Source organism: Heliangelus exortis, chromosome 6 (genome assembly GCF_036169615.1).
Source record: "Heliangelus exortis chromosome 6, bHelExo1.hap1, whole genome shotgun sequence".
Taxonomy (NCBI): domain Eukaryota; kingdom Metazoa; phylum Chordata; class Aves; order Apodiformes; family Trochilidae; genus Heliangelus; species Heliangelus exortis.
Window position 1 is genome coordinate 28,971,130 of NC_092427.1, and position 17,529 is coordinate 28,988,658.

The following is a 17,529-nucleotide window of genomic DNA, read 5'->3' on the forward strand; positions in this document are numbered from 1 at the left end:
CTGTAGAAACCCATCAACTTGATTTCATGTGTTGCAAATGCCTTTTTAAACGCCTCCACTGAAGGCCTGTAAGAAAATGCTTAGCAGAATCACAAACTTCAAAGGAACCACACCAACAGAATGTCACAGCTGGCAATGAAAAGCAGGACAGTAGAAAGCAAACACCAGGAATTATTTTAAACCAATTTCTCAAGAGGTGTCAGAAAAGTAAAGTTAGAAATTTTGTCAAGACAAATTGTCAAGGCCTTGACAATACCTCTTTTCAGACAGATCAGCTTTGGGATTCTTCCAGGGCCTCTCTTCAAAAGTTAACATTAAAAATTAAAATCAGCATTCCTTATACATAGATTGTTACACCTTAGTTAGGAACAACACTGAATACAGTGACATAATCTGCTGTCTTTCTGCATCATTGTAAATTATAATTCTGGTGAAATAAATGAGCAATCGAAGCTGAAGAATGGGCTTTCATTCAATGTTCAGAGAAACAAAGTCAGCAAGTTACATGCAAAAAGAAATCATTCAAGCTCTCCTATATTTAAAACTTGTTATATGTGTTTATATTCAGTGTGTCCATGTAATGTAGAGGTGTATGCTAGCCAATGGTCTCTTTTAATTTCTGCAGTTTTCCTACCATATCTCTTATGGACCTTCTTTGATGAGGTCAATCAGTATTTATCTTAAAAAATGGCCATAGCTGTGGTCTCATGATGAGAGATGCTATGCTTAGATATCAGAAGGAGACTGGGGTGGAAGAAATGTACTTTTGTCTGAAGATCAGCTGATCTGACAGTTAAGTGGTATAGCAGAGATGATCCTTTTATACAGCTACAACAATAAGGAACATATTAAAGGTTGGCTAAACAATCATGAGTATTTCTGCTACTTACTGAGTATGTAACAATGCAACATTAAGTGAATGTTGTGAAAAAAATGAGTGAAATGAGTGAATGAGTGAAAAAAACTGTATTTGTAACCAAACTAACTTCTGTTATCTGCTAGCAGGAATATTAAACACTTCCCTTAGGCTACCAGGGAATATTGCTAGAAAAGGCCTCATTTGTAATTAGATTAGCTACAATAGGCTGCAGATGCAAGCGCTTTTACCAGTCACCAAGTGCTTTGCATTAAAATACAAGAGGAAAAGTCCAGTACAAACTGGAAGATATAGGAAGGCCCATTTCAAATATATGCATTTATCAAGTGAGATACTGGTTTTGATACTTTAATCTAGTAATGTACAATTCTTATAAAATACTTTCATATACAAGTCAGAAACAAAAAAAAAACCCATTATGGAATAATTCAAAATTCTGGATCAAAGCTGATCATTCTATACAGATCAAAAATACACCTCTAATCACCCAATCAACACTAAAATTAAGCTAAATATTAATAATATAAATCTGCCTATAAATAAAACAAAAATCTAGTATTGAGATGCAAGTAATAAAAGACTTTCTAATACACATATTTCAATCTAGTAACACAATAATGCAGAACAAGAAGATTTTCATAGCGAAAACCAGGCAGTTTTAGCTATATTCATGGGGGTTTTGTCCACTTCAACTGACACTTAGATGCCTGATCTTTTAAACCCCCAAAGGAAAACAACAGCTTTGCAAAAAGTGAATGGGTTTGTGTTACACATAATGTATCACTATAAAAACTGTAATTCTTCCTCATCTGCACAGGAATTTTCATCACACCCAGGATCAGCAGCAGTATCACTGAGTGTTTGATCAGTAACATACTAGGTATTGACAAGAAATAATGAACAACGCAGAGAATAATAAAGGTAATTGAAAGACTTAAGCCCAAAACCTGCTGTGGGTTGTTTCATGTTTTTTTTAAATCAGCATTTTGATCAGACTGCTTCTAAAACCATGACTGAATTACTTTTAATCATTATTTTTTCTTAAATTTAATCTACACTACATTCTGAAGACAAACACAGGAATTTTCTTTAAAATCCCTATTCATAAAGGAGGTTATACCACAACCATCCCGGAATCCAAGGAGAACCATCAGTTCAGTACAATCGTGCACTGACACCTAGTGAATACTTGGAGTAAAGAAATCCTGTAGCTTATGTTCTCATTACCCACACAGGACAAGTGTTACCAACATATTAAGGCTGACAAGATGTTTCACATATGGACTATGTGTCCTTTCTACTCAAAGACAAAAGGATGTGCAGTATTTTTCTACACAAGCATGAGAACACACATACAGTATGCAGTATATGACTTGCTTGAAAAACGTCTGTGTCCCTGTAAACAAGCCACTACCTCATTTTATTTTTCACCCATAATGACAGCCTAATGACTACTGCACAGTACGTCACTGAGACCAGCCAGACATCTCCAAGTTCTTTGAGACGAGATGTATTTTGCTATCCTCTGTATCCACTCAGGCAGTCAGCTGGCTCCACACATGGCACAATTGTTCTGTTTCCATTACGTAGCAGATGGTGATGGAGATGATCTGAAAAGCCCTTAAATGTGAACAGCACATGCTGAGGAACAGTGGAGACTGCAACCAGAGGATTTATAGCTGAGAACAATCTGGGGTCAGCGACTGTGCCATCACATTGTCACCCCTGCTAATGCATCTCAGCAGAGATGCAGCAGTGAGCTGTTTGACCTATTCATCCAGCTTCATGCAGAATCACCAGCTCCACATCCTTGCCATATACAATGGCAAAGCCTGATTGGGCTACTCACAACTCTTCTTATTCTGCAATTGCATCTAAGGGATCTCTTCTCCTAAACGTCGCACATTTCTCAAATGCTAACAACTGCTTTTCCTCTTGGATTTTCAGAGAGCTCTGAATGCAGTGAAAAACTGCACTGCCTTGGATTAACAAGCAAACATGCAAACAAATATTGAAATAAACCTTCAAGCTTTAACAAATGGGCTGAGCTTGTTTGGGGAAGGTGGGGGAGGTGGTACACAATACAGTGCCACATGCTACCAGTCACTGTAAATCTTTGCAGATCCATGTTCAAAATTCTGATTTTCATATCCCAACTTCCTTGAATTCCCAAACACTAGGAGACCCCAGAATCACCTATATCATTCTTAATGATGCACCAATGCAGGCTACAAGCTTGTTTTCAGCATTAGCACGGAACCAATTTGAAAGCTGTTTTCCATGAGAAGGGTGCCATGCACCCACTGGGTTCAATTCATCTAGAAAGCCACTGGGTAGAGGGGCTGGGAGGAAAAAAAGCAAAAATCAGTCATTTCAAAGCTTCCAACTTCACTTAAAAACTGATATTGTTTGATATTGTTGCACATTTCACTTCATCCATGCCCAGGTACTGATGTGAAGCTCAATTTCTCTCTCATGTATCCAGAGGTTATTTTGACACAGCTATCACATACCCAGGCACCAGAACCAGTGAAAGGTATTTGGATGGAGTTATTACCTAAATATTACATTGCCCTACTCTCATACAATACCTCTCCAGCAGAAGTACGTGTCTTCGCATGAATAGCTTCAGCTGCAGAGATCAATGCAGTGGGTTTTTTAGAGTTTTTTATTGATTCCACAATAAACCTACATGTGTGTGTGGTGACAGCAGCATGGGGAAACCAAGCAGCTCTCCCTGCCCAAGGAACATGAAAATCTGCAGGCCACTGGCAGCAGACTTTGCTTTCCAAATTTGTTTTCAATGAATTGCTACATTTCCTTTCAAATGTCATGAAGAACCTTCCTTAGCCACACTATTCAGAGCTTTTTGCAACACAAACACTAATTGCCTCACTTACTTAAGATGTTGTTTTCAGTAACTAGATAATTCCCATTTTTTTACCAGTTACACAAAACAAACAAAAATAGAGAAATAAATAAATAAAAATTAAAAAAAAGAGCCTATCAGGGGGTGTATGGAAGCAACCTCACAAATCTGAATTGGCTTCTTTTCTTGAAACAAGTGCTCAAAAAGAAAAACAACAACAACAACAACAACATAGAAAACCTATCCAAATTTAGAAAAAATTACCCATGTCCTAAGCAGAGTTACTCTATCACAGCTTCTCCTATAACTATTTCATTCAGGATACATCTCAGACATCCCACACCACCCATGTATTTAAATTAGAAGGTGACAGGTAGACACACTCACACAAAACCATTAAGATTATTGCCACTGTTACTGATTCTGAATCAGGTACCATATTTTGAGATACTTTAGTTAAAATGTGCAAGTTCATTTAAAAAGTAAATATTTAAGTACATTTTGGAACCAAATCCAAGCTAAAATAAGCATTAGCAAAAACCCATAAAAATCCTGAGCAACTTTAACTGTCCTTACTTTTTAATACTCATTAACTTTGTTCACAAAGAGATACAAATTTATATGCATATACAATGTCCTCCTGTTTGTCAAGGCTTCACTTCGAAGATGACATTTTCCATGCTGTCCCTACAGTAAGCCTTTAGAAATATTCCACCATTTCTTATGCTATATTAAAAACTAGAACTGATAACTGTATTCTTGTTACACAGGAATTCACATCTACTTGCAGTCTTACATGCAAACCACAGATTGTTAAGGGGACAGAGATGGGGGAGTTGGGGGAGCAGGGTGCAAGATCAGCTTTCATGGATCAAAATTTCTTGTGTGATAAAGAAAATTTATATCCCCTCAAACCTGGTACAGTATTCTGCTCTGCAGACTAAAAATCCTTGTTGCTATGGGAACTGCAAAAAAAAAGCCACTCATTACATAGCAAGGATACAACAGGAACATGTCTGCTGGCAATTACCATCAGTTCAGGTTTTCATATAGAAAACACTTGGGTATTTTCAACCTGAAAACAAAATTCTACACCAAATCTTACTTCTGAACTCTCCTTCCACAAATATTTTGCGAAATTTTCACTAAAATCTATTCACATGGATATATTCTTTATACAAAACAAGGTAAACAAGTTAGTGTTTAAGATGTGCAGAAAATCCAACATGTATACATTTTTTCCAGATATACCTAGTACAAATTTCATGCTAATGATTTACATTGCTCCATCCACACACAGGACAGTAAACAGACCTTTAAAAAACATACAAAAACAAACAACAAAAAAATCCCCACAACCAAACAAAAAAACCTACAGCAAAGCACCAGATGAGCAGCACATTAGAAAAGAATTTTCAGTAAGACCAACTGTTTAAAGCAAGATCTAAACAAAATTGTTTAAAACAATATTTAAGGTTGGTTACACATGCAATTTACCCTTTGCAACTGTGTTCTCACCAGGTAACAAAAATTAATGTTTGATTACTAAAATAGAATATCATGCCTTTTGAGACAGCTGCTGGCACTTCAAAGCAAAGTGAAAAATCAGTGTCAAACCTAGAGTCATTCAATTCCCACTTGAACACAAACAGTTCCCAGAAGTGTGAATAAAACAACCAACACAATGATCAAAGGATCCATGTAATAACATGGAATTCACGCTCTCAAATACACCCTTTCCAACACCATACTATAATCTGATACAGGTACTCAATTTTCCTGTCAAACACATATATTATCTTAAATGTCTCAAAAACACTACATTAAAAGTACTACATAGATGTGCTGTTAGAATGATCTTACCTCTTGGTCATATGCCAATTTGTAACATAGCAATGAAGTTGGGAAGAACCCTGGAGAAAACAGTTTTGCAGAGCAGTATCTGAAAAAACTTCCTTTGCCCACCAAAGCGGTCTCAATACAGATTTTATGCACGTTTATTTTAACATTATAATTAAGTATCACATTATAACAAACTACTTTAACAAGAAACCTTGGAAACTAAGTACAAATCTTATCTGTGGCCTGGTTCATGGTTGCAGGGGGCTCTGCAGAGGAAGTTAATTAGAAAACATTCTTTTTTATCTGTTATTACAAACACCCTTTCTTTATCTAACAACACTTGCTTATCAGGCAGCACATTACACCAAACATTACCCCACTGAAACCAACTAGTTCTGATTAACTCTTCATTTCATGCCCCTCAGAGCACTGATTAGGGCAGCTACCTACAATTCAGCCATGCCCACTCTCCTTTCTGACCTAGCATGCATACCCTAGCACAGAGCTGAACACTTCTTGGGAAATGCTCCAATAAATCATCAAATAACTGAGGATATACAGTCATGAAAGGCTGCTTTTTTTTCTACCTGTCAAAGCCATACAGTAAACAGTATGAGGGGAGGTGGGGTAGGAGATACCTGGATCTTTATTACAGCTTGCAGAAATTGCAATTTAATTTAGACTAAAGCAGTCAAGCAATTTACAACGGCAAAGTGAAGAAGTGTGCAGTACTTTTACAAAGTAAAAATTTATATTCGTAGTAGTGCGGCATTATTAGTTTGACAAATGTTTAGAACATGCAAACATAGAGGTGTCTTTTCCTCAGGAGTGACAGGTGAAGAAGGTCTGTGAACTAAGAAAGTAACTCATATAACAACATATAGTACAAATATAGCAAAAAGCATGGGAAAATATTTAATCTTCTAGATAACTTTATCTGCATATACATCAGTCCCTCACTTAACCCTACATACATTTGATAAGTCATTATTTCAGTAATATGGATACTCTGCATTTCTCAGTTCATATACACGTTAGGCATCCATCTTTGCTGCCAGGGACAACAAACTCTCCTTTTCACTCTTGTTTCTCCAAATTAGCCACCATCAACCACCTGCAGAAGATTAGTATATTTAACTGTTCAGGAAAGAAACCAAGCAGCCCCATTCACCCCTCTCCACATTCAACAAGCTGATGAAATCCATTGATCTGTGCTGTAACATCTGTCTGTAGTTAAAGCAAGCTGCTACTTCTACTTCTGTAGTATCCATGTGACAAATACCAAACCATCTGAATATGTATTCATATTGGTACAGACCATGTTTCCTAAGTAAAACAATTTACCATAGCCAATATATGTTTTAACAACACAATTACAACCTCCTGCAGTTGCTTATTGCTTATTTTCCCCCTAGTAGTTGTGATGAAGTTACAAAGACAGTAAATAATTTTAAAGTGTCGTTAGAACGACCTAACAGAACCGGAAATCTAAACAGTAGACGCAAGACATAACAATGACAAAATCAGAGTAAGGTAACATTGCATGGTGCAAACGCTTCTCAGTCCTACTATGCAAGTAAGGGTCTCCACAGCATGAAGAAGCCAGCCTACATTCAACTGCTTTATATTCTAGAAATCTCAGACTACCTAACTCAAACTACAAATAGATTTCACAAGGTTCAACCAAACTTACACCACATATCACAGAAAGTTGTGACTGTTTCATGATAAAAGATAGATTTAAAAAGCTCGATCTAAGCTACTTAAGAACATTTTAGAGCTCAGGATGCTTAGTCAGAAACAAAGGTAAGTAGAAACAACCCCTGTGAGTTTTCCAGTTTTCCTTTATCATAAGCAAATTATGACATTTTAGTGGCTCACCCTCAACTAGTGAGGTATGCTGCTGGCCTAGCCTGAATTATGCTTCATACAATAAGCACAAAAAATTACATATTAAAACAAACACCATAGTTAAAAACAGGCATACAGAGAGGGCACATCTTAATGTCAATTTCTAAATGCAGTATTTTAGAGACCGCAATTGCTGTAGCTTGCTTTCCTCTGACAAGGCTAAACACCACAGAAGTTAATACTAAAGTCACCCCAGGTTTTTGTCTCTCTAGCATCTTTGCCCTTGTATCTTTATTTACTTCACCACTTCAGAGAGTAAATACAAACATCTTAAAGCTTTAACTGTATACTATTTATTGTTTCCACACTTTACAAAAAGGCAACAAATGTACACTTCACAAATGTAATCACTTGTAGCAGTCTTTAACAAGTCTTCACCAAGTAAAACACAACCTCATTCAGAATACTGCAAAATCAGGTATGTCCAATTCACCAGTATTAGTAAAAGAACATGGAAAAGTGAGAGAACACCTTTCCTCCTGAAACAACTCTTTATCTCTGCTAGTCTGTGCCAGCCACTGCCCCAGCCCAATTATTCGTCTTTCCTGCATACTTAGGCCAGAAAACATTTTGGACCAAGAAAGAACTGACGGTATCTGTTGCTCCCAAGTTTGCTGCACTCAGCACATTTAGAACATGGTTTCCCACACAAGGTTAGCCCAGCCTCACAGCACATGTCCAGAACCACAGGGAGCACAGAAACCCCATAAGAAGTCTCCCAGCTATTCCACTCCCAGTGTAAGACTGGATACACCAGGTACCACCTGCCACCCTCATGCCACTCTGCCACCACACCTGCAGCAAGGCGGGTGGGCCTGGACACCCACCTTGACACCAGCATTCCCACGGCCACGCCTGGCTTAGGACAACACTTACACCAAGGGGCCCTGAGCTGCTCAGCACAGCTGGGAGCAAAAGTGTGGGGAACCTGGAAGACCTCAGCACAGCTAAAACCCACAGAACCTAAAAGGATGCCACAGGCCACCTTACCTTGCCACTGAACGTCTCAGGTATGTGAAACCCAGGAAGGGCAGTTTTATAAACGAGGATGCAGTATTTTGCAGGCAACTTAAAAACCCACGTACTAGTAGAGTTTGTTCTCTTCCTCGCCAAGAAACCCCCAGCTCCAGGGCTAACAGAGGGGTGCAACTTTGCTCCACAGCCTCCTCTGCAGTTACAGACACCCAACGCGCTCGCAAGTAATCACCCGAAAAACTGGCGTTTCAGGTGACTCTGCCACCGCCTGACCCACCGGGCCTGCGCTGGCCGTTGTGAATAACGCGAGTAACGGGAACGCCTGGCCCTTGCGCTCCGGGGTCGGGTAACACCGCGCAGATCCCCAAGGCCGCTGCTCCCCAACCCCCCTCCCAACACCGCCCTCACCTGCCGCCCCCCCCAGCCCGCTCTCAGTAACACGGTGCTGGGGCCGCTGCCGCCACCCGCTTCCCTCTGCCTTCCTGGGCCGTCTCGGCGGCCGTTGAGCCGGGGCCGCTGGCGGACGTGCCGCCCGGCCGGAGCTCTCCGTGCCCCCGGGGACCCAGCAGCCCTCGGCCTGTCGGCGCACGCCTCACGCGCCGCGCCCTCCATCGCACTCCGCTTACCTGCCCCGGAGCTGCAGATGCGGGGAGGGACCCCGAGAAGCACCCGATGGCGGCCAGGCTGGGCTCGGCGCGGCCACTCGCTACCTGCCGTCCCGGGAGGCGGCCCCCACCCGCCGCTCCATGCCTCGCCGCGCCTGCCCTCCGTGCGGGAGGGGGGGGGTGGGGCGCTGCGGGCCGCGGCGCACGGCGCGGAGCGGCCGGGGAGCGGCGCTGTGCCGCAAGGGCTGCGGCAGCTGTGACCCGGCCCGGCGGTCGGTGTTTGCCGCTCGCTTAGGCAGGGGCTTCGGCTCTGAGCCAGGAGGCCCCTGCGGGGACCCAACCCCACGGAGCGCTCGCCGCGGCATCATAAACAGCAGCAGGGAAGAGACGGCCGGAGCTGCTCGAGCCCTCGTTTCTCGCGTACCTGAGTCCGGCCCGCAGTGCCGCAGAGGGCGGTGGGGAGTGTGAGGGTAACATGCAGGAGATTGCTGTGGTTAATAAAGCTGTGTTTCTGGCACTGGTTTTCAGTGTGTTAGCAGGTGGTTTTAATTACAGATAGATGGGGCAGGGGGAAAAAAAGGGAGGGGGGCGGGGGGAAACCCAAGCAAAACCAGACCTTCTTGTATGTTTTCAGGTATTTAATTATTTTTTTAATTTTGTGTTAGCTTTCTGTTAAGTATAAATCCCTGCAAGAAACATACAGATTACTTTTTAATGGTCTAATTCAGAAAAATATACACATATGTATCTGCATTTCCCATAATACTTTTCCTTTGACAAAAACCAACCAACCAGCCATAACCACTTTTGTTCCTTAAATTACAGCATGTCAGATTCTCATATATTCCTTTCTCAGTCTCTACCATGACAACGGTTTTTCCACAAGCAGAAGTAAAAAACTCTAATTGCAATACTGCAGCCTGAGGGCTTGCTTCATTAGTATCTCACAACTCATTTTGGAGTAAACACTCTCAGCCATTAGCAGTTGAAAACTGGAGAGAAGTGAAGGGCAGCATCCTACTGCTGCGTTTGGAAGCATTTCTCCCCAGCTGGGGTCCATACCCAAAGCTAGGACTTACACATCACATACATAAATTGGGTATGTCTGATTATCCTGATGGTCTACAGAGACATGTGTCTTCACATCTGTGATGATTATTAGAGTTTGTGTGTGTCTTCCTTAGCTTTTAATTTATTCAGTGTATCCTACTTCCAAGGCATTATTTACAACAGAAAAAAATAAATCTTTTCAGAAATAGCACTCAAATGTCATTGCTACCTCTACTGCTTTCAGTCTTGAAAATGCTATTTTATTCCTAATAAATTTTAGCGTGTTTAGGAGATCATTGAAATTATACGGGTTTGCAGCCTTGATAGCTAGATATGAGCTACCATATATAGCTCATATGTGTTCCTTTAACATCTGTTTTTCTAGCTGTCACAGAATATCTGACATGAAAAAGGGGTTTAAACATCATGTACAAACAAACGTTATCCTACAAGAGAATAGTTTCAAATAGGATTAGATAGCCTGAAGAGTATAGGTGCAAATAATATTAAAGACCTTTCTGAAGGCAGAAGGCTTCCACTTTTTTACTTTTTGCAAATCTATTATCATGTAGTTTTAATCACTACACCTTATTTCTAACACTTCATATATTTGTACCTGACTTTCATAGCATCTCTTGATAGCCAATAGCTTTTAGTGATGAAAACAAAGACAACAATTAAATACAATAAAAAATGAAGTCTTTATTCTTTTGGCTCAACTGTAATGTGGTTTACTGTTCTTTATGGTAATAGCATTTTCCTGCATGCAGTTCACCGACACACAAGTCAATAGTTTTGTAAAAGGAGGAGTCAACATTGAATTTTTGCTTGTGTAAGAAACACAAAATGTCCTGATGTGATCAATTATACAAGTTTGCTATTTAATTCCTGTGGAAAAAAAAAACACATTGTGGATCCCATATTATATTTAGAACAGTTCTAGTGCAGCATGAATCAACAAGAATAAGAATAGTCTATGTAAACAAACACTGGTAAAGATTTAATGAATAAAAAGACTATCTTGGAACTTCTGATGCAGGCAGTGCTAGAATTTTAAACAAATCTTCCCCACCACATTTCAATTACAAGTTATATCTATTTGGAAGCAAGTGCATTTGGACTCAGTTTGAAACTTATTTCACATTAAAATGTGTGCAAAAATACAGTACTAATAAAAAAGCAGAAACCTAAAGCTACCCCATTCTTTCCTTTGTTTCTTATTCTGTGAAGTTCTTGAATTAAAAAGTGCTATGGATAGAAAGTAACAAAAGTGACAGTGACATCAACCTGAAGATAATTCTCATTTCTCATTTTATGTACAAAACGCTGAAAAATAAAATAAAATGGTATTTTTTACAATATTTATATTTTCTTAGAAAATTCTATCCATGTATTTTTCAACAGATTAAGCAGTTTGCAACATATCCTGTACAGTCTGACTATACACCGTACAGTAGTCACCTAAAATGGTAGAATGCAAAGCAAGAAGCTCTTAAATACCTGCAAACTATTGCTTGATGTCAAGAAAGAATGATGACCAATTGAACAATTTTTTTCACTTAACCACTGAGATATGGCTTCCCATATTAGACTTTTAACAGTGGAAGGAGGAAAATTACAGCAGCAAAGGCCAGAGAAACATGCATCAGTGATATCTTCCAAACTATCTATAATGGTACAGAATACTTCATCTTAGCTTTTGAAAGCTTGCAAACTACACTTATTGTGGTACATATTTGATGCAATTTATATTGTGCACAGGTCATTATTTGTTTGCTCAAACATGCACCACAGATAAAATAACTATTTACATAGACGGTACTTTTTTAATCAACACATACAATGTCAACCTTGCTGAGAGCAGAAGATGGCTAAACAATACTGCAGGGTGAAGCAGAACAACTTCATAATCTTTAAATTTTGCAGGTTTTTGGTAAATTCAATTTCCCAAATTCAGGTAAACTCTTTTCTACATTAGAATACTTAAACATGGACTTCACGTCCCTCAGTAAATTTTTCTTATGCAGTTTGTTCAACTACAGTTAAATGACTTATGAAAAAATAAAATATCTGTTCTATTATTGAAGACTCTATGGGACTTTACAGGCACGTTAAGATTTATCTGGATGAGATACTAGATGGATACTGTTATTAAGCACCTCAAAATATAGAGCCACCCTGAAACATGGAAGTAGTCAGACTGCTGCTTTGTGCGACGTCATGTTTTCTCATGCATGAACTAAAAGTGCAGCATGCCTTCATGCAAGTCACTTCTGTCTGTACATTACAGAGAACCCCAGAGTAGAACACTTGGTTCTCATACCCCTTCCCCCAACAGAAAACCCATTTACAAAAATAGTCACATATAATAGTAAACAACTTGTGAATTAAAAAATGATACGTTCACCAACACTGATTTTTTTTTTTTTTTTGTAAAAATATGGCAAATGTGGCTGTTGAAATGCAAACAGTGGATACAATTTCTGTACTGTGTGTTTCATGTTAAACACAGAGATTCATACGTTCGCACCTTTGTTTTTTGAACTGGTCCCTACAGTCTGATTGGCCATTTTATCTTCTCTTCAGCAGTGTCAGCTGGTATTAAAAACAACAACCTCCTGTCAAGATGTTACCCTGTTTTACAGAGTTGCAGTTTGATGACGAGGGGTCACTGTCTTGTTATAGGCACTGACCTTTTAGATATATATATATAATTGTATATATATTTATATACGTAAAAACTGTCAGTTTGGCATGTACCTCCTACAGGAGTCCTGTTGACTCAAATATATACTTTCTCAGGCTGTAAGCAGTTTATCACAAATAGAATTCTGTGTTACTTTCTACTTTCCCTGCTGTCTTTACCTTTATCTTCTTTTTCTGATTTATCTTTTTCATATTTATCCTTGTCTGGCTTTGTTACACTATCATAGGATGGTGGGGACGTCGTGGATGGGGTCATATCTGTTTTTTCTGGAGTAGAGTTCTCATTTAGTTTATCCATAATCATATCTTCTTTCACGGGCAGATCATCCTCCTCCTTACCTTTATCCTGGTTAAATATACATGAAACTTTTTTGACTTTTTGCCTTAAAAGGTGACGTCTATAAGCACGCTGAATGATGACAGCAGATACCTCCTCCTGTTTCCTTTTCAATGTGGTTGTAATTGGTTCGTAGGACACTTTTGAAGGATTGGCTGCCATAAAGCGATCTTCCATCTGTATTCTGAGGGCGTCCATCTCCCCACTTTCCCCCAAAACGCGTTTTGTGAAAGCAAACAAGATGTCAAGGCAGTGAATTCTGTCCCCGCTTACCATGGGCAGATCCATTGCAATAAGCTGGACTTTGTTTGGTTTCGCTATAAGAAGAGGAGGATCTAATGAAGCTGCAAAGTCTGATAGTTTACTGAACTCTATGAATTGTGTTGCATCAGGATCAAACTTCTCCCAGACTTCGTAGAACATCTCAAAGTCATCCTCGCTCAAGGGCTCAGCGCTTTCTTCAGTAGCAACACTGAAGTTCTCCAAAATCACAGCAATGTACATGTTCACCACTACCAGAAATGAGATGATGATGTAGCTGACAAAGAAGAAAATCCCAACAGAAGGGTTCCCACAGTCACCTTTGACAGAGCTACCTGGATGATCTTTATGGGGGTCACAGTCTGGCTCCCCACTGTTAAGAATTGGGGCAAGCAAACCATCCCAGCCAGCAGATGTGGTAATTTGGAACAGACAGATCATGCTGTTGCCAAACGTTTCAAAGTTGAACATGTCATCAATCCCAACTTCCCTCTTAACATAGGCAAAGTTGGACATGCCAAATATCGCATAAATAAACATGACCAGGAAGAGCAGGAGACCAATGTTGAACAAAGCAGGAAGAGACATCATCAAAGCAAAAAGCAGAGTGCGGATTCCCTTAGCGCCTTTAATGAGACGCAGGATTCGGCCGATTCTGGCAAGTCGGATGACTCTGAATAGTGTGGGGGATACAAAATACTTCTCAATCATCTCAGCTAAGAACATACCTAGAGGAAAAAAAAAGTGAATATTTAAATTTAAATTAGTAAAAAATACTACCTTTAAAGCCACTGCTAAAGATATTTCCTACAAACATTTTAGAATTTTAAGAAGAATGGGACATTTGAATAGATTTTAGAAATTAGCGATGCAGTTTTTTAGAAAACCTTTACAGTTTGGAATGCTAGGAAAATCCATAAATACCAATAGAAATTCTGGAATAATTCATAGGTAATGAAAAATTTCATCAGTGACATTTCTAAATATTAATTTTATGACGACATGTGCAAACAAACACACATATACACTGCATCAGTCTTTTTAGGACAAACTGGTAACTAGAATATGTAGACTAACAAATGCTGAGACCAGAAAAATAACTTTCCATTGAACTCTAACAAAAATGATCTTCTGTTAATCTAAAGAAAGATCATATTGATTATGGTATTAAAATGCCATGTAATCAAGTTGTGGTATTCAAAGGAAATACATGTGTTTGAAGGGAATTGAAACTTCATAATCACATGTGAAATAATATGACCACAAGTTTAGGATAAATGACACAGCAATTCCAAACATAAACTAATAATAAAAAGGCTTCTTAGAACTCAATGAAGAGTAAAGGCATTGAGCATTATGTTATGTACCTCAAAGCAGAAAAATAACTACATCTTGTTTCCACACATAATGGCAAAAACAATTTGCAGACTAAAAGATTTGAGAATTTAAAATTACAGAATTTTTACTCAAGTTCTTTCAGGTTTCTGCCCTACATAACACAAAGATTTATTAGAGTCATGTATTATTACTACATGTTTCGGCTCTGCTTCTCCATTTGCTACTCTAACTCAGTATGGAACTGTAAAGCTGAGGGTTTTGCCCTGTCTGGGGTGTTTGCATGACAGTCTAACAACAGTCCCACATGGATTTTGCCCTGGGATTCTGGATTGCAGGACTTTGTTTCTGAAACTGCTACTGTTAGTTTATATTAAAATTGCCTTTCCTGTATGGGTTTATTTCTATGCTGAGGATTTTCTACTGAATTCAGTATAAAGGTGTAATTTTAGCTAAGAAAAGTGAGATTTTATGAAAGCCATTGCTAAAAAAAATAATCTTACCATACTGTTCACTTATTCTATTGATAATTGAAATCAGAAGAAAGAATTGTAGTCCAACGGTAGTGAAAATGTTAACCAAAACATAAGCAAGCTTTACATGCCAAAAACATTTTAGTTTCCACAGAATTAGCCTTCCATGAAAAAGAATTGTTCTTACCTACTATGGAAAGAATCACAACCACAAAATCAAAAATATTCCAGCCTATAGTAAAGTAGTAATGGCGAAGTGAAATCAATTTCAGGACACATTCTCCAGTGAAAAGTACGATAAACACTAGGTTAATCCAGTATAAAATGTTTTCCATGTCTTCACTCTGATCATCTGTTTCTACCATCATTGTGACCATGTTAAGGCAGATAAGTATCATAATACTGATATCGAATGCTTGTTTTGTAACAAAATCAAAGACCATGCCTTGGAATTTGTTCTGGAGGGAAGAAAAATAAGACACATTATGATATGCGTTGGAAAAATTACTTTTTTTGAAACCACTAAAAATTACTTAAATCTAATATGAAGGGTATTTAACTTCTTCCATTAAGTTCTCCATTTGTATAAATTTTCCAGTTCATACATGTAAGCACAAATTAAACAGAAATGCAACTATTATGTCTGTAAGCATTAAAGCAAGAATTGAAAAATGTGCATGCTGCATTTTTCTTAAAGTTGCAAAGGAAACTTTGCCACCCTCAACTAGTTCCCCGTAAGCTTTTGAGACAGACAATTAACTAAATAAAAATAACTTGGCAAAAAACTATTGGGGAGGATTTAAGCAGAGTGAGAGTTAATAGCATTTCATTTGCAAGCAAACTTACAAGGTTTCTGAGTCCAGTATACTCAGTCTAGTTCTGAGTATTTAGTGCTCTTAAAGCCACCAAAATAACTTCTGGAGGAGCTGGAATCACCCTCTGCCCCAGACAAACCCTGCTCTGTAGTGCTAGGGGAGACCTGCTCATTTTATGGATTGTGCAACAGAAATGTGAAAAACAAAATTATTCTTTTTTCAGACAATGATACAGCAACTTTCCCCCATACAGAAATTTCAGTCTTCCTTGATGTTTGAAAAAGCCTATGCCCTAAGGCCTTCACGTATTTTGACAAACACACTGCCACATTTAATTGTTCTGGTCAAATCAGTGTTCTGAAAAAATGCCACAGAATGTTATTGCCATCAGCAGAGAGAAAATGGGAGAGGGCGGGGAGGGGGGGAAAAGTCCTCCATGCTCAGACTACAAAAGAGAAAAAAAACCCCTGTATTTCAGATGAATAAGGCTTTTCTTATAGCACTTGTGTTTTTTCATCTCATGAGTTAATCAGCCTGATGCCTAATTGAAACAATCCCATTTTAAAACAAATTTAGAAATAACAGAAAAGATAATTCTTACAGCTGGTCGAGGTATAGGCTTTTGTGGTTTCTTCGAACCCAATTTTTTCATTGCATTGTAGTATTTCTTCTGTTCTTCTGTCATAAAAATGTCTTGACCTCCAAAGTAAACCAAAGAGACAAGAACTGGTTACAATCAGCTTTCTCTATTGATTACTTATAAGCAAAGATACTGAATAGAAATAATTACTTTTGTTCATATGCTCATCTCTGGAAAAAGTTTGGGCAGACATAAAAATCCTCTTTTATTGTGATTATGAGTACTTTAGCAACAGAAAAATTATTTTATATATTCCACTCTAAATGTTTAAGATGTTTTGCTTTTTTTTTTTAACTTGCATTGTCTGTGGTGGACTTCCATTCAGAAGAGGGAACAAAAAAAAGGGGAGAGGGTCTTTAGGAAGGAGGGAAGCTTCTTCTTTGTTCTACTAAATTCCATCAGTTATTACAGAGATACAAACTAATAAAATATTACACTCCTCTTCTTTTTTTTTCCTCTAGAGTAAATCTGGCAAAATTTCAGAACTGACACTGTGATACCAAAGGATAATTAGAAGGTATCCTAGTGGCCATGTTTCACAACCTCTTCTCCCTCCAATGGGGCAGGACTTGAAGCATGAGATCCTAGAGCTACTACATAAAGTCAATTTTCTTCCATCTCCACCCATTTCAGCACATGATCCAGCAGCACTTCTACGACTCCAGTAACACCTTGTGTAGCCAGACACTACAGTTAACTTTTGCAGCTGAAACACTGATACCTTTTGAGGCAGTCTTGGCAAAATACAAAGACTCAAATGAGTACAAATATAATCCGAATTCAGAAATCTACACTGCTGAGCTCTGAGACATGAAGGTAGCATAGCTAGAGAT

General features: G+C 38.7%; 2 protein-coding genes across 3 annotated transcripts in view; both read right to left on the reverse strand.

Annotated features, from left to right (window-relative positions):
• Positions 1–9,372, reverse strand: part of CSRNP3 (cysteine and serine rich nuclear protein 3) — a 93,443-nt gene extending 84,071 nt beyond the window's left edge. The window contains exon 1 of one of the 2 annotated variants that reach the window (XM_071747469.1): positions 9,101–9,372. The gene's annotated coding sequence lies outside the window, so the exon portion shown is untranslated. Of the gene's footprint in view, positions 1–8,489; positions 8,823–9,100 lie in introns of those variants that run through there. The other variant, XM_071747470.1, reaches the window with a different exon arrangement.
• A 1,439-nt stretch (positions 9,373–10,811) lies between these two features.
• SCN2A (sodium voltage-gated channel alpha subunit 2) overlaps positions 10,812–17,529 on the reverse strand; it is a 74,618-nt gene continuing 67,900 nt past the window's right edge. Inside the window, exons 25-27 of the mRNA XM_071747476.1 lie at positions 16,658–16,762; positions 15,429–15,699; positions 10,812–14,161 (exon numbers count right to left, since the gene is read on the reverse strand). Of these exons, the coding sequence (XP_071603577.1) occupies positions 12,966–14,161; positions 15,429–15,699; positions 16,658–16,762 (1,572 nt within the window). The 3' untranslated portion in view covers positions 10,812–12,965. The remainder of the gene's footprint in view (positions 14,162–15,428; positions 15,700–16,657; positions 16,763–17,529) is intronic.